This window comes from Mytilus galloprovincialis, chromosome 1 (genome assembly GCF_965363235.1).
Source record: "Mytilus galloprovincialis chromosome 1, xbMytGall1.hap1.1, whole genome shotgun sequence".
Taxonomy (NCBI): Eukaryota; Metazoa; Mollusca; class Bivalvia; order Mytilida; family Mytilidae; genus Mytilus; species Mytilus galloprovincialis.
The window spans coordinates 125,088,246-125,109,600 of NC_134838.1; the positions used below are offsets into that span (position 1 = coordinate 125,088,246).

Sequence of the window (21,355 nt, forward strand, 5' to 3'; positions counted from 1 at the left end):
GTCTAGATGGGAAAACTGGGTTTGTTTGTGTTAACATACATGTACAATGTACATGTACTTTGTAACTTCTTGTAAGACTGGTTAAGTCTAACCACACTACATTTTGTGACTGAACCAAGTCAGGTTAATTGGACAGGACCATGCGTTGTTTGTTAATTTGTTTGTTGGTGAGCTGTTTTTACAGTGGCCACTATTACCTCAAATCCTGGATGTGTGGCTTGATTAAGTACTGAAATTTGTCTGTAACACACAAAATTACATGTATACATGGCTGGCCAAGTTTAACTGGAAGGGAAATCCCTCGTTTTGCTAGGCTCGGAAATACTTCCAGAAGTGGGCAATACATGTACTGGCATGGACATTTTAATTTTATCCATTCTTTAGTTGATACACAAGGCAAAATACAATTTAAATTTGCACATTTTTGGAAGCCAAAGTTTGATATTTAGAAATCATTTCAAAGTACTGTTTTAAGTGCATTGTTAAATATAATTACTATACAATCATGATCATATTACTAAATAAACAACATTCAGGGTAAATGCCCCTTACACATATAGATTTAATAGAACAATAACAATTGTTACTTGTATACCCATTGTGGGACCTTAATCATGTTAATTGGAATAAGAAATATTTAATTTTATTAGATTTGTAGAATAGAAAAGGAATGAAATAAAACATAGAATTACAAATATGATAAAATGAATAGCTAGCAACTATTTTATATAATTAACACTTGTTTGAATAATAATATTATGATTTGATTACAATAATCTTTTGTTTATTTGTGTTGCATTAAAATTTATCTTTTTGATTTTTTTAAAAAGTTGCAATACTGGTACAAAATATTGCGAATACCAACAGGAGATCCACATAATATACATGTACATTGTCTTTGAACATAAGTATTATACATTAATGCTAGGTGTAACAAAACTTTTCTTTGCACTCCCACTTAAAAAAAAAATACAAAATAAAAAAGAGACAGAAGAAATGATGACTAATTCAAATAAACTTAAGTTCATACAGCCTTACAGGGTAACTTGGTGCAAACTACAAAATGTAGCAAACATAACAGTTTTTTTTACAAATAATTATTATTCTTAAACTACAATTGAATCATTTTGAACATGTACATTAACAAAAAACTGAATGTGTCACTGAAAAGACCGAATAAGTGTATTGTCCATAATTATTTTTTTTACAAAAAGTTTGTACCCGAAAATCCGAGTGAAAAGTTAGTCAGACTTACCTTGCAAACCACCAATTAAGAAAAACGTTATAAGTAACATAAGCAATATTAAGCTGAGAATGATGAGTTTCTTCCAACTCAAGTTTTCCAAAACAACCCCAGCCATGTCTTCGATGGACAATCAGTCTAAATAACTCATAAAACGTGCTTTATTACTTTCGACAACTCTTCTGTCTGAAGAAAAGACTACAGCGCCATCTGGTCTGTTTATGTCAGACGCTTCCATTTTTAGGGGTGTACATAAATTTGTAGGACAATTTTCTTTGTCCAATTTTCCTTTTTGTATTTTGATGATTTATTTTGAGTATTTGTTTTTACATCATAAGATAATAATCAAGTTCTTAATGAAATAGATATATAAAGTTTCGGGACAAAAATATAGGAAATAACAAGTTGTGAAATAATCTTACCTGTCCCTAACAATAAGCAATCCCGTAAAGTTGCATATGGCGGAGAATACGAATTTTCCAGTGACTGAAATATAAGCAGAAGACTCCCAGTTCCTTATATTTACTAAGGTAATTGTGTTTTCCTTCATTTCTTACATTTTACATTTTTTTAGTTTATTGGACATACATATTTTATTCATCTTATATTCATAATCATTCTTTTAGTAGATAGTTTTGTTGGTTTTTTTTTTACTATTCATATTCCTGATTCTTGAGTCCCATTGTTGTCTTAAGAAAGTAGTAACAACGGACGTTTCTAGGGGCTTGCTTTCCGACTGATAATAAACTCCACAGACAGCCACTTTCTTGACTTTGAAAGTAAATTTTAGCATAACAAAAATACTGAACTCGGCCAAGGAAAATTCAAAACGCAAAGTCCTTTATCAAATGAAATGAAAGGCATTTCCTTGTTAAGAAAAATTAATGATGGTGTAAACTTGGTTTTATATCGGATCGTTTAATATTGCGACAAAGTCATTAAAAAATGAAATGTAATAAGCAACCGACCATGATTGATCATGATTCGAAACGGAACCTGGTGACGCGGTGTTAAGTTTCTGCAAGTTAGTATCTGGATACGTTGAAGTTGTCTGTTGACCAATGCGACAATCATTCTTAAGCCAAAAAACTTTTCTAATGTATAGCCTCTTTTTCTATTTAGGATCATTTTATATCATGCAGTTACCTCTATGGGCTAAACTTTGTTTTGTGGGTTTGTCCATCCACAAGGCATAAAAAAAAGAGGGGGGGGGGGGTCTATACTGTATTAGTGTTATGTTTTTGCATAGTATGTTCAAATACAAGGGCATTTCATGCGGCTACAATTTTGACAAAACATTAAAACTTCGGATTTTTTTAAAATTTTTGTTAGGAAGGGCTTCTAATCAGCTCTAGCTTCTTACATAGATAAAAGTAAAATATTGTGATGCTATTTTGCTATATTTGAAGTCCATTCATTCATTCATATCTTTATTTCCTCTTTACAGAGATTACATGAATTATATAATCATGAACAATACATTAAAACATTAATACAGAACATATAAATAATAAAGTTGTGAGCAATACGCAATATTTACATATAAATGAAAATGATCAGTTCAAAAGCAAAAGAGTGTATATCGCGTGCTGCCGATATTACATGTGCTAGCATTATACTATATTGCTCAATTGACGATTGTATTCGGATGCAGATTTTGTAACATGGATGTAGCAAAGTCGCTTGAATGACTCTAAGTCGGAATCACTGAGCATAGTTGAAGGGTTTTTTCCTAGACAGATTGTATATAAAGATTCATCATCACACTCACTTAGTTCAACATAGAGGTCGAGACAAAAGTTTTCTATGATTGAGTCCATCCAAGTGCTGTGCATATTTGATGTACACGTACAGCCAAAGCATGCATGCACGAAAACGTCAGTGAACGGACGGTCGCAAATTTCACAAAATTTGAAAACATGGTTTGGAGCGGTAGATATAAGTTTTCCGATAAACAATGCAGTGCGAATTTCAGAGCTGTTCGAGGGGAATTTCCACACATGAGCTGCAGATACGGATTTATGAATATATTTGAACCTATTAAAGTCATTGTCCGAATTAATGCGAATCAGCCAGTCATTATCATGTTTTGATTCAACTGCATTTACAACAATACGTTTCCATTGCAGCTTATCAGGAAAGTTGCCATCACTAATATAGGTTATAAGCAATTCATATAGATTGTATTTACATAGAATGTTTAATATGTCCGGAATAAATCCAATATGGTTTCGTCCATCTAACAGGCACGAAAAAAGTCTTTGTAGAAAGATTTGTTTTGCAAGACAAGAGTTTTTCGTTTTACAAAGTTTTCCAAAGAAATATAGTTTACGTTTTTCAATGTCACAGGTTATATTACGTAGTCCAACCATGCTTTCACACATATCTGATCTTGTTGACGTCTTAAACTTTTGTACGTGTTTTACAACAAAATGCTGAAGTCTATTCAGTAATTTGATATCTTGATTCTTCAGGTCACACCAAACTTCACAGCCATATAAAAAGAGTAGGAATTACTGCTGACTTGTACAGTTTGACGAGAACTAAAGGATTCGTATTATCATCTCTTAAGTTGGCAATTGCAAAATAAGTGTTTCTACCCTTCCTACAAGCTTTTGTCGTTCGTGCAAGTGCGTTTAATTTTCCGTTTAGTTCAATGCCTAGATGAATATGACTGTCTTCAACAGGTACAGATTCTTGGTTAATTTTCCAGTCATAGTCTGTTTTTATAGAGGATTTTGAAAATTGAATAACACATGATTTCTTTCCGTTGAACTGAAACCTCCATTTATTTGAATAGTTTGTACATATATCCAGCATGTGTTGTACACGCTGTGGTGTTGTAGCAATACATGTAATATCGTCAGCAAGTGATGGTGCGCAACATTTTATACTATTAACACCAGTGACTCTATTACATCTTTCTAATTCATCAATTAGTTCATTAATAAACACTAAGTATAAAAAACCAGACAATACCCCTCCTTGTCTAACACCTTCTTTGACTACAAAGCTATTTGATTTACATTTATTTACAACAACTGAACCTTGTGTTTTACTATACATATCATTAATCAGGGACCATGCTTTCCCTTTGACACCCAAATTGAATAATTTAAACATAAGTGCTTTGCGCCATACTGTATCAAAGGCCTTTCTACTGTCTAAAAACTCATACTACATCTTCTTTTTTATATCATACAGTTAAAAACAATGAGAAACATCTATTTTTAATCTATAAAATAAAATCAAACAGACCTATAAAAATCCAATTGCACGTGTTGGTTTAATCTATTCATATCTTTATTTATGTTTACATCGCTTATATGGTCACCTGAGGTCAAATCGATAGGTAATTAGATGGCGTCTGGACTAAAATACACACGAAACGGACCTATATATTATCTACCCCATGCTCTGTAAACTGTTTATTTTAGACTTTTGATAGTTTGGATAAATGTTTTACAATTGTTATAAATCAAATATGAGCATTTGAGTCAAATCGGTGACCATGAATTTGACAGCTAGTGCCCCTTTAAGTCTCTCTTGCTTTTAAATTCCAATCCAAAGTACTGCAAGCCATCTGGTTTGTATATCCCTTTTTCTGTATTAAAATATCTTAGATATAGATAAAAACGAAGATATTGTATGATTGCCAATGAAGTGAACTAATATATGACAAAAGAGGACATCAAAAATAAAAGCCAAATCCATTAAGCATTTAGGTCAACTTTGCCTGAGGAAGTTGAAACATAAGACTTTATTTATAATCAGTCAATTTTATATAAAGTTCGCTATAAAGCATGTTAGTACACTGAAGTATTGCCTACTGAGCTGAACATACCTTCGGGACTCACACTCCACAAGCAGCGGTAATGACCATGTATGCCCTGCTGTTTATAAGACCGATATGCACAGTCGGATGTTAAACGTGTACGGAGTTAGCACATGAGGTAGTGAGTAGTGTATGGGAGGACATAACACCTTTTATTCTCCGATCCCATCCGTAGTACTTGACGAAAAGCGGTAACTGTCAGATTTAAAGTCTTTGGTTTGACCCAATCTGGGGATCCACCGTGGGATCCACGACCTCCCACACTCTCAGTGAGCACCTTACCATGAGATTATACATCTATTAGGTTTGTATAGATGGAGGCCTAGCATGTGTTAAATAAGCAGGACAAGTTAACAAAAGTAATACACAAAGTCTTGTTATTTTATAAAGCGCTGAGGATATGTCTATAAACAGTTTCTTATCCGAGCTAAAGTTTTGAAAATCATGATTCCAACTACTGTACTCTCACACTTCATATTAAAGACATATTTTATTTCAGACTATGGAAGCAGATAACACCAAAGAATATTCCTGTGGAGAACACAATGATGTCCAGATTGAAGTTATTGATGTAAATAACGACCAAACTGATGATTCACAAAACCAAACGGAGTATGTATAGCTTTCTTTATATATAAACAACGTCTAAAATCGACTATAATATTCAACTATACATGCATGTGTTTAATTGGTCACGAAGTAGACAGTAGCTTTGATTTCAGGTTTCAGTAACTCGATGAACTGTAATAAGGCATACTTCTGATTCTTCATTAAACAAGAGGCCCAAAATTTACCTTGGACAAAACGAACTTTGGATATAAAGCTACACAGTTGAATGTTACACAGTTAACACACAGTTATGAATTTTATGACAAACAGAAGTTTGTATATTTAAACAATTTGTCCTTCAACAAAAATAATAAATTGGGTGCAAAATTATTTGCTGCAACTCAGTAATGTAATGAAGAAAAGTATATTTGCTAGATGTTTTTTTACAGAAACTGCGGCCCTACCTGTTCTTTGTATTTTTATGAAACACAGTTTATGATTAAACTTGATAAAGTTCTGTCTTTCATTTCATTTGACACACAATTGCTTACAAATACCGTTCCCCTAATGTAGTTTTGTTTTAAATAATTCAAAAAAAAAGTTAATTATTTATACTGTGGAAAAAATACTAAAATTGTTCAACATATTTTGATGCCAGGCCTCTTATAACTTACTATACGGTAAGTTTTTGCTCATTGTCGGAGGCTGTTTACTGCTCCTATAGTCGTTTACATCTGTGTCAGGTGGTATCTCGTGGAAATTGATCTCATTGGCAATAATTCCACGTCTCCCAATGTGCATAATGGTAACATTAAAAGAACCCAAAACTAAATAAACTGAATCAATATCAATCAAACTAATATGATCCCACGAGAATATGAATATTGGAATAATCTTCTCAGAATGAACAAATTATCAACAGGGGGTTAAGTTGGTGCTTGAAGGAGGAGATAAATGCTAATCTTTTCGAATTATAACACTATACCATTTTATTTATTTATTAAGCATGAAATATAGGTAATTCATATGTTAAACATTTAAGTTAAACTTTTAGTTTGACAACACTCAAGTTCAGTGGCATCCCACATTGATTTATGATTCAGTTATAACTAAAAATTATATATATTGTTACAACATAATAAAAAAAAATGATATTTTCCTGTTGTAGAGAGTTAGAAAATATTTGTTCAAATTCCTCGAATCTAACATCACTGGCTGCAGCACATAAAGCAATGAAGTCACTAAAGGATCTAGTTCCTTGTGAATTCTCGCGAGAGGACATCACACATTCTGCAGATGAATTGATTAACTCATTAAATGCTAAAAGAAAAAGAGACTCAGAAATTATCGAGGACTTCAAAAAGACGTGCGAGTTACAGGTAATTGTTGTTGTTTAATGTACTCTCCCATTTCTGCTAATAAATATGTTTTCAGCGGTTTGGTGACCATTATGAATTCCAAGCGGTTTTGTAAATTTGGAATCAATATTCACGCCAACCAAGTTTAACAAGTTACACACAGCTCGACTGTTCAATAAATATAGATTATCGTTACTCGTCTCAACGAGATTAATTACCGGCTAACAGACTAAAGCGAGAAAATTAATCTTATTGAGATGAGCAACGATATTCCATAATTATATGATATGTTTTATATCAATGTATAATGATATTGACATCACCTTAGGGCTATGAGATTACGACAATGAAAATAACACCCTTTAAATTACATGAATCTGGAGCTTCTTTCTTGATTTACTCTCGCCATTAACGGTTCAGAAAGTTGAAACATAAGGCTGTAAATATACGTAAGGAGCTATATGACCACAATGGACCGTAAAAGAATGACCAAAGTGGGCCATAAATAATGACCAAGGTGGACCATAAAATAATGACCGAAGTAAACCACAAAAGAATAACCAAAGTGGACAACAAAAGAATGACCAAAGTGGGCAATAAAAGAATGACCACAATGGACCACAAAAGAATGACCAAAGTGGGCCATAGATAATGACCAAGGTGGACCATAAAATAATGACCGAGGTAAACCACAAAAGAATAATCAAAGTGGACAACAAAAGAATGACCAAAGTGGGCAATAAAAGAATTAACACAATGGACCATAAAAGAATGACCAAAGTGGGACATAGATAATTACCAAGGTGGACCATAAAATAATGAGCAAGGTGGACCATAAAATAATGACCGAAGTAAACCACAAATGAATAATCAAAGTGGACAACAAAAGAATGACCAAAGTGGGCAATAAAAGAATTAACACAATGGATCATAAAAGAATGACGAAAGTGGGACATAGATAATTACCAAGGTGGACCATAAAATAATGAGCAAGGTGGACCATAAAATAATGACCAAAGTAAACCACAAAAGAATAATCAAAGTGGACAACAAAAGAATGACCAAAGTGGGTAATAAAAGAATTACCACAATAGACCATAAAAGAATGACCGAAGTGGATCATAAAAGAATGACCAAAGTGGATCATAAAATAATGACCAAAGTGTGCTATAAAAGAATGACCAAAGTAGACCATATAAGAATGGCTAAAGTGGACCATTATAGAATGACCAAAGTTGATCTTAAAGGAATAACCAAAATGAACTATAAAAGAATGACTAATGTGGACCATAAAGTAATGACAAAATCGGACCATAAAAGAATGATTAAAGTGGACCATGAAATAGTGACCCAAGTGGGCCATAAAAGAATTACTAAAGTAGACAATAAAAGAATGACCAATGTAGACTCTAAAAGAATAAACGAAGTGGACCATAATAGAATTTCCATAGTGGACTATAAAAGAGTGACCAAAGTGGACCACAAAAGAATGACGAAAGTGGGCCATTGGTTTCTTAATAATTTCTAAAGTGATCAACGGAAAATGTACGTTATGGTTGTTTAAGATATTATGTCATTGGCGAAATACCGACTTCTTGGCTTATGTAATTGACCATCTCGGGACTAACAGTCCACCCGCATTATTAACGACAGAAATGAAAAAAAAACACTTAATAACTTGATGCGTCCGAAACAATTAAATAATAGAATAACAAGATGTCACGGGTTTGATTGCCAAAGAAAACTATCGATCAGCGTCCAAAATGTGGACCTAAGCAGCAAAAGTAATGGGGACACCAATAAACTTTTTATTCTTTCGAAATTGACATGAATGACAGAAGACGCTTACCCTGTGGACGATGAGATTTATGACCAAAAGCCCGGGAGTTCCCTCAGTGTTTTACCTTGAGTTGTATCATATATATGGACTAATGAGATTGAACATCGGTAATCTGATGTTGCCTCTTATTCTCCTAATGTATTATCAAACAAATAGTTATATAGACACACATACATTATATATCGATATATTACATTTCAACCCATCAATTCAAAATACCTTTTGAGCAAAAAATACATTCACAATCTTACAAGTTTACTTTGGAACTAAATACTTTGTACTTTTTTATCATTTGATATCATGGACGTCTTCCAATTAAGATTAAATATATTCACATATTCATAAAACGTTTACAGTAAATATCAGCAGACGAAGTATTCACCGGAAAAAGCAAAATTTACGGAAACGTCACCATGCGACGTACACAAAAAGTTATCTTTTAAAGATGAGCTAATAAATATGTGTTACGAGCATCCATTTCTTAAAAAAAATAATTTGACTATGTCAATTTGTTCTGAATATTTGAAGAAATAAAACAAAGAATCTGTTTTTTTTAATTTAATTTCAAGGATACGAATTTAAGCATGAATGCAGTGTGGTTACTCCTCAATCCCATTACAGAATCATAGATCGTTTAGAGGTCGGTTCAAACCAATATTTCAATAATTCAATTTAGATTCAAAATAATATTGGTGGAACTATGTAATAAATGAGGATACATCTACAAAATAAACACAGAATGGTAACTTGTGTCTGGATCAGTAACAAACGTAGTAGAAAACAACTGTCAAAATAGGTGTGATTCTGGTACTCTCACGTTATATCTTGATTGTTTACAATCAGTAAGATATGTGAACTGAACCACAGTAACTCGGAACACTGGCAAAGACACCCTCAAAATGTCGCATAAAATAAAACTAAAATGGATTGCAAGGCCACTGATAAAGGACAGAATTGAAACAGGAAAAACTATACTGAACTGATCGATGTACTTTGCATGTAATTTAAATATACATTATTATTAAAATAGAATGATAGTTCTATACTTATCAACAAATGTATAATCGTGATCTAACTGTTCATTAGTGCACATTTCCACATTTTTGACACCGATCTCCCTTTAGGAAATTATATATATTGATTTGATTTAGCCACTGGATTGAGCCTCTATTGGAGTATCTTTGTATTTTTTTTAACTTGAAAGATGTTGAATACTTTGACATTGATTTCCATAATCCCACAATATTAATGCGAAACAGCTTTTACAGGGATACAAATAAGAGACATACAAAATGGACAATAAAAGTCGAAGGAAGCAATAACTACAAAAATGAAAAACAAAGATGTAATAAAATGGTCAAAACTTTGTAGGTCATCTCAACGCCTTGTATTTTTTTGTAATTCGTATCGGTTCGCTTAAATATCTTCTATGATATGACAATACAGCATTTGATGTGATTTGAATTATGTACATACTATTTTCTATAGGTTTTTTTATACTTAGACCGTTTCTTCTATAAGGACGTAAGGTTATTGCATGTGATGTTTTGGCAAAACTTTTAGGAATTTTGGTCCTCAATGCACTTCAACTTCGTACTTTATTTGGCCTTTTTAACTTTTTTGGATTCGAGCGTCACTGATGAGTCTTTTGTAGACGAAACGCGCGTCTGGCGTATATACTAAATTTAATCCTGGTATCTATGATGAGTTTATTTAAACTTTTTCCTAAATGTGACTGAGTCATGTTTCATAACATTATACTCATTCAGAGTGACATAAAATATATTGTTTTGACTGTAGGACAATGAGGTTGGTAAGAAGCGTTTAAGAATCGTAACCTGTGTTAAAACTCAATCTGAACTTTATTTTTTCTTTAATATATTTCTAAATTCGACTTTTGGAAATGCAAATGTCTGTTCGAACAAAATGTGTCTGGTATGTCAAACATTCAGTCAGTTCAAGACCTATGTACACATAACATTACTGATTGGACTATCAAGGTATGACAATAAGTTTTAGTGTAGCATTTATTTTTATTTTCAGTATTTTTAAAGTTGATGTTCATTTGTTTTATTTCTTTTCAGACAAGCAGGTCATGTACTCTTATTGAACAACACATATTTAAAATCTACGAGAAGCAGGGAAAAACTATCCAGGATAAAATCCAAGAGTTGTATGCTGTTCTTGACAGAATATCGAAACTGGAAAAGAAGATACAAGAGTTCAAGCGAGCACTTCAGGGACTTTGCTTCGAGTTCAATGATTAATCTTTGAAATACACAACATTGATAGTAAAGCCTGTAATAATGTTTAAATTATAGAAAAGAAAATACTCTTTATTTATTCGTTTCGTATTAATTTACTAAGCAATACAAGTTTTTCTTGTTATTTCATTTCACACTGAACACTATCTCCACTTGCATAAAATTACTAGTTTGTATTTCTGATTTGCACCTTAACATTTATTTTAAATAAACAAAACAAGAACAGGTCTTCTTAACACACCTACCCAAATATGTTTATGTTTTGACTTTAAGAGTCACTAAATCTACCATAAACATCTCCGTTTGTAACCTGCCAGTTCGATTTCAAAATTGTGTGAAGTCTTCAAAACAAGAATATATGGTAGTATTGTCGCCAAATAAAACAAGAACACTGAAATGATAGATAAAGTATTTAAAGAAATATCGATAGAAAATTTAATGATTATGACAATAATGATATTTACATTCGTTATTATATTAACTATGAATTTCTATCAAATTTCTATACAGAAGTAGTGAACGTCCTCTTGTAAGATGGTACGTATATACCAACGTCTCGGTTGCAGCGGGATCAACCGTATAAAAAATGTTTCAGTTTTCATTAAAAAAAAATTCATCGGATGCACACTAACATAATTTAAATAAATTGCCATGTCTGGTTCGAATTGAATGTGCGTCTGCATTTTATGATGTTTTCATCTACAAATTAAGATAAAAGAAGTCTGTCTTTCTGTCTCTGTGTCCTTTTTTTAGTTCAGTTAAGGAATTCCATGTATATTTGTTAAACCTTTGTCGTCTTTGCGAAAGCTAGAACTTCCAATTATTGTAATTGGAAAGTGATATTATTTTATTATCGTCTGCAGCCTGATCACTTTACAAGAAATCATTTGATTCTTTATATAGAGAGTAAAGAATCAAGTTTTATCCCCTGGGACAGCATAGACGAATATTGGAGAAAGTTAAGTTCTGCTTAATCTCTAGTAGACAGACTCCTTTATTGACACTCTCTCTCACTATGATTTATAATTCTAACTACGTTTTATACTTTATTATTGCACATAATCTGTGGACAGGTTTCAGTAATGGAGCAGTTCTTGCTGACCTTCCAGAACACCGTAGTTCACCGTTATGTTCTATTTGGTTTCGTGATGGCGAATCCTTTTTCTGTATAGCGAGCATATTGTGGTTCCTTGTTTATATTTCTCATGACCAGGAGCTGTGTGTCTTTTTTTGACTTATTGTCTTTGCTTGTCCTCTAAATATATTTTCTATAATTCATTTGCAGTAAAGCGTCACAGCAACAGTCATACACTGACAAATCATATAGTAATACAATAGACTAGAAATTGTTCATTTATTTTTCATGTGTATTTCAAATACCAATTTCCATTTACTAGTATTCGTTTTTATGATAGTCACCAGTATAAAAATAAGGAATGTGGCATGACTGCATATATAGTTATCGAAGGTATATCAGGCTTATAATTTGATACGCCAGACGAGCGTTTCGTTTACATAAGACTCATCAGTCACGCTCAGATCAAAAAGTGTAAAAGTCAAACAAGTATAAAGCTAAAGAGTATTGAGGAAACACAATTCCAAAAAGTTGTGCCAAATACGGCTAAGGTAATCCATGAATGGGATAAGAAAATCCTGAGTCATTCGAATAGTTCATACTTTTGTGAACAGTTAATTTATAAAATAACCAAATAATTGATATTCATATCATAAAGGCAAGAGTAGTATACCGCTGTTCGAAATTCATCAATTGATTGAAAAAAGAAACAAATCCGGGTTACAAACTTAAACTGAGAGAAACATATCAAATATAAGAGGAAAACAACGACACAACAGAAAGACGTAAATGAAACACACACAGAAACGAACTATAATATAACAATGGCCATGGATCTGACTTGATACAGGACATTTTAAGAAAATAATTGTGGGTTGAACCTTGTTTGGTGACTAGTCAAACCTCCTGTTTTAATGGCAATGTTTAAAATAAACATTAAAATGACAACTTTGCATGACAGGACTAAGAAACACACTAATAATAGCTGTCAAAAGGTACCAGGCTTATAATTTAATACGCCGGACGTGTGTCTCGTCTACATAAGACTTACTTCAAAAGCACAACACCGAAATGCTGACTACTGGGGTGGTGTTACCCTCGGGGGCGAAACTTCCACCAGCACTGGCATCGACCCAATGTTGTCAATAGTTATCAAATGTACCAGGCTTATAATTTTATACGCCAGACGCGCGTTTCTTCTATATCAGACTCATTAGTGACGCTCAGATCTAATAGTTCAAAAGCCGAACAAGTATAAAGTTGAAAATTATTGATGACCATTACGAGACTTTTATCCACCAAAACTCTTAAAAATGTGAACAATATAAATCAAACAATGGTGATACAATTATGTACGTATTTAAATCAAATCATGATGATACAAGTATGGAAGTATCTAAATCAGACATTGATGATACATTTATGTACGCATCTGAATCAAATCAGGGTGATGTATGTCCCTTTTCGAAACCAACAGATTGGGATACAAATGTGTGTTTATGAAAATAAAACCTTAGTGATACAAGTATGTGTTATCCAAATCAAACCAGTCATACACGTATGCGTGTATCCAAACAAAAAAATGGAGATATATGTACTAGTATGTGCTTATCGAAATCAAACCATGGTGATACGATTCGTCGGGTTGGAGCAGGATCTGCTTACCCTTCCGGAGCACCTGAGATCACCCATAGGTTTTGGTGGGGTTCGTGTTGTTTATTCTTTAGTTTTCTATATTGTGTCGTGTGTACTATTGTTTGTCTGTTTGTCTTTTTCATTTTTAGCCATGGCGTTGTCAGTTTATTTTCGATTTATGAGTTTGACTGTCCCTGTGGTATCTATCGTCCCTCTTTTAAGGGTTATAGTAAGATTATATTCCCCACGCTATATAATTCTAGTGTTACTATTGACTTTACAAAAGATGAAATATACCACGAGTACCAATCAAAAGTTTCCTTTACCAATTTTGAAGATATTTTTCTTACTATACCCAAACCCATTCTTAAAATTCCTGTTTATTTATCACTAAACAATAAGGAATTTAACTCTGAAAGTGGTCATGAAAAATGCAATCTTGCATCAGTAAAAATGGTCAAACAGAATTAAACAAATCAATGTATTGAATTGTCGAAATTGGGAGTAAAATATGCCCTTGAATTCTGATGACGCAATATGTCCTTGTTCAAAACTATATGATATTTAACGTGAAAAGTTTTTAGCAACACTCATGAAATGTTGTGACAAGAACTGAAAACAAAGCATGTGAAATGAATATTTCACACGATGGTGAGGCGTATAAATATAAGAGATGAGATCAAACGAACCATTTAACGGACGAAATGGATTGGAAATATTTCTTCGTTTTAGCCTTTGGACTAATAAGTAAGTTTATTCTAATATCATACTTTTTTTTATTATTATTACTTGTATACGGGAAAAAAATAATCACTGTACAAATATTGCAAAAGATTTTTCCGTAAACTTTTAGTAGAATCATGGATTTTAATAGTTATTCTATACACTTTCTTGGTTGAATACAGTGAATTCTATGAATACGCTTACGTATTACATTTAGTTTACATAAGTTGTGAAAAAATGCAAAGATAATTTAACTGTGATTTTCAAATTGCTATAAAAGTTGAAAATAATGTTTCTTTTTTTTTCAGATTCACAAAGGAGCGTAGATCGAGGTATGCTAGTTTTTTTTATTTTTTAAATTCAATTCAAAATCCGAGAGTTAATAAACATGATGCAATGACGTATGTCAAGTATATACAGAAGGAAAAACAAACGATTACTGGGTTTGAGGGTTCCTGATGAAATTAAACAATAAAGAGCACTTTGAACGGGCGAAATTGATCAAGTGCTATGTTAATTTATTACCGCTGGGTAGCGTTCACTGCTGTTGGACTATCACTACCGAATTATATCATCAACTCTGTAGCCAGCCATGGTATGGGCATGATTTTAAACATACTTTTCGAAATACTCCGTTGATAGATCAAGAAAAATTAGGAAACTAAGGTACCAACTCCCTCAGACGAACTTGACTCTAATAAATTTGGACTTTCTCTTATGTAACCTTTTGTCGTAGAGCTGTTCACGTCTTGTACATCATTGGCTTTCAAAAGTTAAGGTTTGAGCTATTCTGGTGGAGGTTAACTTCGGACGCACGAAACTATCAGTGTTATTTTCATTTTACACTTTTTATTCCCTCTTTTAAAATGTAAAATTTTCAGCATATTCACCAAACACGGAATATGTCTACGAATATGAAGCTCAGTTGGCAACTGGAATGCCAGAAGGTAGCAAGTTGTATTCTGGGCTGAAAGTTAAATCTGATGTCCGTTTCCAGTTTCAAACAGTATCCAGAGTCACAATGAAGGTAGGTTAATGGTTTTTGATAAATAAAACTTAATTAATTAATTCTGATATGCCCTTTATAAATTTATAAAATTCCAACAGTAAAGCAAATTGAAATATCAAAAAACATCAAAGGGCAGAAATTTGTTGTCAGTGCCAACTTTAGCCGCAGACGAGTATTTAAATTATTTCATTAGTTAAGAAAATTATAAAACTCTTTAAAAGTTGCTTCGAAAAATCATAAGTACCCAATGCGAACCGCGTTGAAGACTGGCAGTTGCAGAAAGACTTTGATAGACAGAGACGTATTCATTGGTTTTAAAATTGACAATCTTGAGACGTAACAGCTATTCATTATCAAAGTTTATCATTCTACAAAAAGAATATTTATTGGGTACCTAAATAATATAAGCATCTAATTTAATGGTCAGCGTTAAAAAGTTCGAAGATTCTTACAACTGTGCTTGCTAATAAAAAAAGGCTTGAAATTCTTTAAAACATCTTATACCCCGTTATACATGTTGTGTATTTTTTTTAGATGGATAAAGTTTATCTTTATAAACTAAACGGCTTGGTTGAAAACGAGAACCCTACTAGGGAACAACTCTCTGTTTATGAAGAACTCTGTGGTACGGAGGCCAAATGGATGCTCGACTATCTGATGAAACCTATTACGTTCAAGTGAGTTAGTTAGATATAATACTAAAACTTCAGATAATCGCCAAAATTATCCCTGGAACTTAATGAGATCAGCGTTTTTCCCTTATAGTGCTTATTCCGTTTAAAGATGTAGCACATTAATTTCTTATGCTAACCCCTACTAAATGTATAGATATTCAACCTGATCTGAACAGGTAGCTTTTTTTTACAGCTTTTACTGTAATCATTTAAATACAAGAAATTTGCAGGTTAAAAGACAATATGAAAAAATATTCTATTGTCAACATTATGAATAAAACTGCATGTTGATATGCCTTAATACATCAAATTTAATTATCATTGAAACACAGGTACATTAGAGGACATGTACTGGAGATTAGGGGTGAGAGTGATGATAATCCATGGTCCACCAATGTAAAGAAAGGTATACTGAGTTTACTGGAGATGAATCTGGAGGAGAGGATGTCTGTCAGCAGTAAAGACCGTTTGGTGGAACTTAATCGTAATAGGTTTTCTCCAACAGACTTCTATACTGTCATGGAGGTACTATTTTATCCTTTTGTTCATTTGCAATAAACATCAATTCAAGCACCGATTTTTTGCACATTTTTTTAATCTTGATTTTTTTTTCTGAAGGGGGCATTAGAGTGGGGTTTTATCGTGCGTTTAAAAAATCAGAAATAAAAAAATACTGTCATTTGTGTCACTACAGTGTAATGATTTTTTAAGGACCATTGGATGTAAATTCGAGATTCGAGACTCTATGTCATTCAATATAAAGGTTTAGAATTGCACTGAATTTTTATATTCTTTAAAAGAAAACTTGACTTCGAACCTCGCAGGCAGCAGCGTTCGACTCCATTTTTGATTTTCTAGGAGAGCTAGTTTTCCTGCCGAAGATCAGTGATTCTCTCCGAGCACTTCATCTTTCTGTACCAAAAAAAGATAGTGATGAAAATGAAATTCAACACAAGAAAACTCAGCCAATTGAAATTTCTTGTCTGTGTAAATTGAAATGTAAGACTTTGTTTAGTGTTATTTGCTTCAATGTATCTATCTCATTTTTCAGCCAAGTGTTGTTGGTGATTGCGAAACAACATACAACATTGAAACAGATATTCCCAATGAAGACCAGAAATACATGTACCTGACTAAAATCAAAAACTATAAACGTTGTCTGGATCGTCCTGCATATACCAGATCTTACTTCAATGCAATGAAATGTGCACAGTGTGAAAATGAAAGGGTATGTATAGATATATAATTGAAGCTGGGAATTATTCAAAGTATGCATATATAGAATAGTATTAGTGTTAAGTCCAAAATTGTAACGATTTGCAAGAGATGGGATATGTATATGTAATGGGTCGTTCAGTTTATTACAGATCTACGTTTAGACGAATCGTGCATTTTGCTTTGAAGTGTATCGAATTTGATCAATGTTTGGCTTTCACTACGATGCTGTTCGAATGGTATAAAATGCTTTCAATTACAGTGCAACATATTTCCGGATGTTTTTTATGATATATAGCCTATAGCTTTCGAATAAATGTTCTTTGATTATTATACTTCTTTCAATGTATGCATATGAGCCTGTTTTGATTTTGATGCCAGTAAACATGATGCTCATATAAACAATGTTTTTTTCCAACAGACTGAGCCATTCAAATCAGCATCCCAGATCCGATACATACTCAACGGAGATAAACGGATGTTCCTCATCCAAAGTGCTATAGCAGAAAGTCAGCATGTATTTACACCGTATTCAGCTGACGGAGGAAATGTTGCTACTTATATAAAGTAAGATATCTGTGCAATGTAACCACTTATGTGTTCTATCTCAGCATTTTATTTACCTGTAATATAACTGGCGTTTGCAACAATTTCGTCTTGCTTTTATAAACGCTGAGATGGAACAGTTTTGGTCATACCCAGACGAAAATGTCAATCATTTTGTTATGTTTATATAAGCTATAAAATATTATGTAATTCATCAGAAATTGCATAACAAATCTATGAAAAATAAATTGTTGCATACAAAATAAATGATTGTAGAATTTGTTTTTATAAGATACTTTACATAATATTTAACAAGGTTACAAGTTCAAATCGGTTAAACATTTAAATTATTTCCACACCGAACATTACAAATTTAAGTGTTTTTTATTACTGATATTGTAGTCAGGGTTACACATTCAAATTATTCCCATAGCGAACATTACAAATATAATTGTTTTTCATTACTAATATTATAGCCAGACACTGGTGTTGATAAACCAAGAAGAAATCAGAAGTCCAATCGCCGGCCCACGAAATCCACAGGTCTATACTAATGGACTTCAAGCTGATGTACATGACAAGCCGGACCAGCTAGAGAAACCTCTGACAATGCAACCATCTTTAGATCAAATGCCAAAACGAACACCAGAAGAAGCCAAACAATTGGTAAGTCATGCTAAATGAATTCATGTATATTTCTATTTTCCCTTATTTTGAAAGTTACGTTAAGCAGTTTTGTTGCTAAGGTCAAGATTTTCAGTTAATTGTTTTTCACTGTTAAGTTGGAAAATTGGTACATCATCAGTCTCAAATATTAAAATTGATGCAATCTATAATTTCCAAATTTGTGGTAGTTGCAAGCTCTATAACATGACTTTATATTCAGATTTCAAAGTATCTGGACATGATTGTTGGTTACTCAAAAGATGAAGTCGAAGCAGAGGCGACGTCGGTAACTTTTACTTTAGCCGATGAAATAAGACGAGCTGACGCCAACATTTTACGGTCTGTTTGGGAGGAGTATGCAGGAAGTACTGATAAGTCAGCTAACGGCGACAAATACTATAAGAGGTAAGTAGAAAGGAACATTGTAACGGTATTATTCATTTGAACTATAATAACCAGGCTGTGTTACTCTGAGTTGTTTTTACAGAACTGTTACAGCTGTTATAAATGATCTTTGTTCAAAATCCTGTTATTTAAATTATAAGATTAATTGCAATGAAAAAAGAAAGAACATGTTCTCATTTTTTTTTCATTTCTTGTATAATTTACAAAACTTTAATAGTTTTTATAAATGATTACCTTTTGGTACCTTTGTATAAAATTATAAGATTCACTCTAGACAACAACAATATATGGTCATTCTTTTACAGAGAAATTTTATTAGATATTTTTCCAATGAGTGGAACACCAGCAGCTTTTGAGATTTTGTCTGACTACATCAGAAAGGCTAAAACCAGTCCAGAGAGAATGTCCGTTGCCATCAATGCATTTACTGTCACAGCTTATCCAGATATCAATATTGCCAAATATCTATTGGTAAGTGTCAATATAAACAAACTTTTCATGTCATTTGCTGACATATTTAATTATAGAGTCATTTTATATTGTTTTCAAGTTAGAATTTTGCTATTTTGAACGGAAGGAACAGTTACTTTTATCATTTGGATGCATAGTGACTGATGCAAGTTAAGAATGAAAATGACTAACACATATCACCTAATTTGTTCCCTAGAATGATTTTTGTAAGAGTCTTCATACACTACAAAAAAAGATAAAAAAGACAAACAACAAATAATAAAAACATATAAATGCAAAAAAAAACTTTTATCTTTCTTTGGTTCTTTTTATAATTATGAGTGCTACTTCCTACACAGTGACATATTGTCGTTATACTTCGGGGAAAGCAAACTTATTTCAATCCTTATTTATAAATTGAAAACAATTTTCTTTTCATAGGAAATGGTGCGTGACAAATATGTCTATAACACAGAACCCCTGCGGCAATCCACATACATGTGCTTGGGCGCTTTTGCCGATAGGATTAGAGTTGAAAAGGACAAGCTGAACAAAAAATTGATACAGAAGGAAAAACAGATAAAGGCACTTCATGATGTAGAGAACAGGAAATACGTACAATCTCAGCTTCAATCTAAGCTCACACATGTCCAAGATCAACTGGAACAAACTTCAGCAGTATTCTCTAAACTAAAAATGGAAATTTTAAAGGTAACTATACCAATAAACATCGTAGTAAATGCCCGTATGTCCAACTCAGCCTATCCCGATAGATCGTTTTGGAATACTGCTTATACCGATTTGGTATAACAGTTTTGGTATTGATTTTACCGATAAACAGTTGTAACGTGTGGGTACCCAAATTGCACCTATTATGACAGGTTTTTCATCTTCATTTTTTTATGCTGAAAACAAAGTTTCCATTCTGGGTTTATTATGTAGATGTATCCTTATGTACTAAATAGTAACACCAATATAATTTTTAATCCATATCGAATCATAGAAAAATGGGTCTGATAGAACGATTCATTATTCTGTATAACTATGGTAAAGTGGTTTTAGCATTGATACTAGGAATATATCTCAGTAAAGACAGTTGAGACTCTGGCGATATAATGCTTGACTAATTGTATGCTACAAGATATTTGTCCCTTGTAAAGGACCGTTTGTGGACCTCATGATATGCATTTTATATTATCAAAACATATTGCTGTCCTATAGAAAAATCTCAAAATTGCTTTCGCATTTCAAAGTAAGTCACATTTTATTAACTGGTAGATACGGACACATGCTATGGATTATTTTAAAAGGCAATCATGAAAAGCTTTTGCATTTAAACGGGAATTACCAGAGGGGAAATAGGGAAAAACTAAATCAGAGAAAATGTCATGATATCATTCATCTTACTATTTGTATTTATTTGCAGGAAGTCAGATTATTGATGAAATCACAGAAACCTGAGGACCTTATTCTGGCTTTGAAAACTATTGGAAATGCAGGATATCCTGACTTCATTTCTGACATTAAACCTATTATAGAAGACAAATCAAAATCACAAATCATACGTGCACAAGCTATATACAGCTTAAGGAAAATAACTGCTTACATACCGGAAGCTGTAAGTTAATTACAATTCAGTACACTTTTATTATTTAAAATATCAGTAAAATTCTAAAAAGGGATGTATCGACTTTACGAAAAACGGAACTTTTTCAATTTTATGTAATCTGACAATATCCTGACTTAATCAGAAACACGGTTACCCTTCCGGAGCACCTGAGATCACCCCTAGTTTTTGGTGGGGTTCGTGTTGTTTATTTCTTTAGTTTTCTATGTTGTGTCATGTGTACTATTGTTTTTCTGTTTGT

General features: G+C 32.7%; 3 protein-coding genes across 7 annotated transcripts in view; 2 read left to right on the plus strand and 1 right to left on the minus strand.

Annotated features, from left to right (window-relative positions):
- LOC143057209 (protein wntless homolog) overlaps nt 1–1,447 on the minus strand; it is a 35,202-nt gene extending 33,755 nt beyond the window's left edge. For 2 of the 3 annotated variants that reach the window (XM_076230483.1, XM_076230476.1), the window contains exon 1: nt 1,256–1,447. In XM_076230483.1, coding sequence (XP_076086598.1) covers nt 1,256–1,361 — 106 coding nt within the window. In that variant the 5' untranslated portion in view covers nt 1,362–1,447. The remainder of the gene's footprint in view (nt 1–1,255) is intronic. The other variant, XM_076230469.1, reaches the window with a different exon arrangement.
- A 127-nt stretch (nt 1,448–1,574) lies between these two features.
- Nucleotides 1,575–11,168, plus strand: LOC143057226 (synaptonemal complex central element protein 2-like). Of its 2 annotated transcripts, none has more exons than XM_076230493.1 (4): nt 1,575–1,773; nt 5,578–5,690; nt 6,796–7,006; nt 10,910–11,168. In XM_076230493.1, exons 2-4 carry the CDS (start codon nt 5,581–5,583, stop codon nt 11,090–11,092), a joined length of 504 nt encoding a protein of 167 aa, XP_076086608.1. In that variant the 5' UTR covers nt 1,575–1,773; nt 5,578–5,580; the 3' UTR covers nt 11,093–11,168. The 2 variants fall into 2 exon arrangements, with proteins under 2 accessions (XP_076086608.1, XP_076086618.1); XM_076230503.1 differs by lacking the exon at nt 1,575–1,773 and adding an exon at nt 5,327–5,382.
- A 3,307-nt stretch (nt 11,169–14,475) lies between these two features.
- The window catches only part of LOC143057191 (uncharacterized), a 33,127-nt gene continuing 26,247 nt past the window's right edge, over nt 14,476–21,355 (plus strand). Inside the window, exons 1-12 of one of the 2 annotated variants that reach the window (XM_076230459.1) lie at nt 14,476–14,546; nt 14,831–14,854; nt 15,404–15,549; nt 16,066–16,208; nt 16,538–16,730; nt 17,257–17,433; nt 17,842–17,987; nt 18,443–18,632; nt 18,853–19,037; nt 19,343–19,508; nt 19,929–20,198; nt 20,914–21,105. In XM_076230459.1, the coding sequence (XP_076086574.1) occupies nt 14,504–14,546; nt 14,831–14,854; nt 15,404–15,549; nt 16,066–16,208; nt 16,538–16,730; nt 17,257–17,433; nt 17,842–17,987; nt 18,443–18,632; nt 18,853–19,037; nt 19,343–19,508; nt 19,929–20,198; nt 20,914–21,105 (1,875 nt within the window). In that variant the 5' untranslated portion in view covers nt 14,476–14,503. The remainder of the gene's footprint in view (nt 14,547–14,830; nt 14,855–15,403; nt 15,550–16,065; nt 16,209–16,537; nt 16,731–17,256; nt 17,434–17,841; nt 17,988–18,442; nt 18,633–18,852; nt 19,038–19,342; nt 19,509–19,928; nt 20,199–20,913; nt 21,106–21,355) is intronic. The other variant, XM_076230451.1, reaches the window with a different exon arrangement.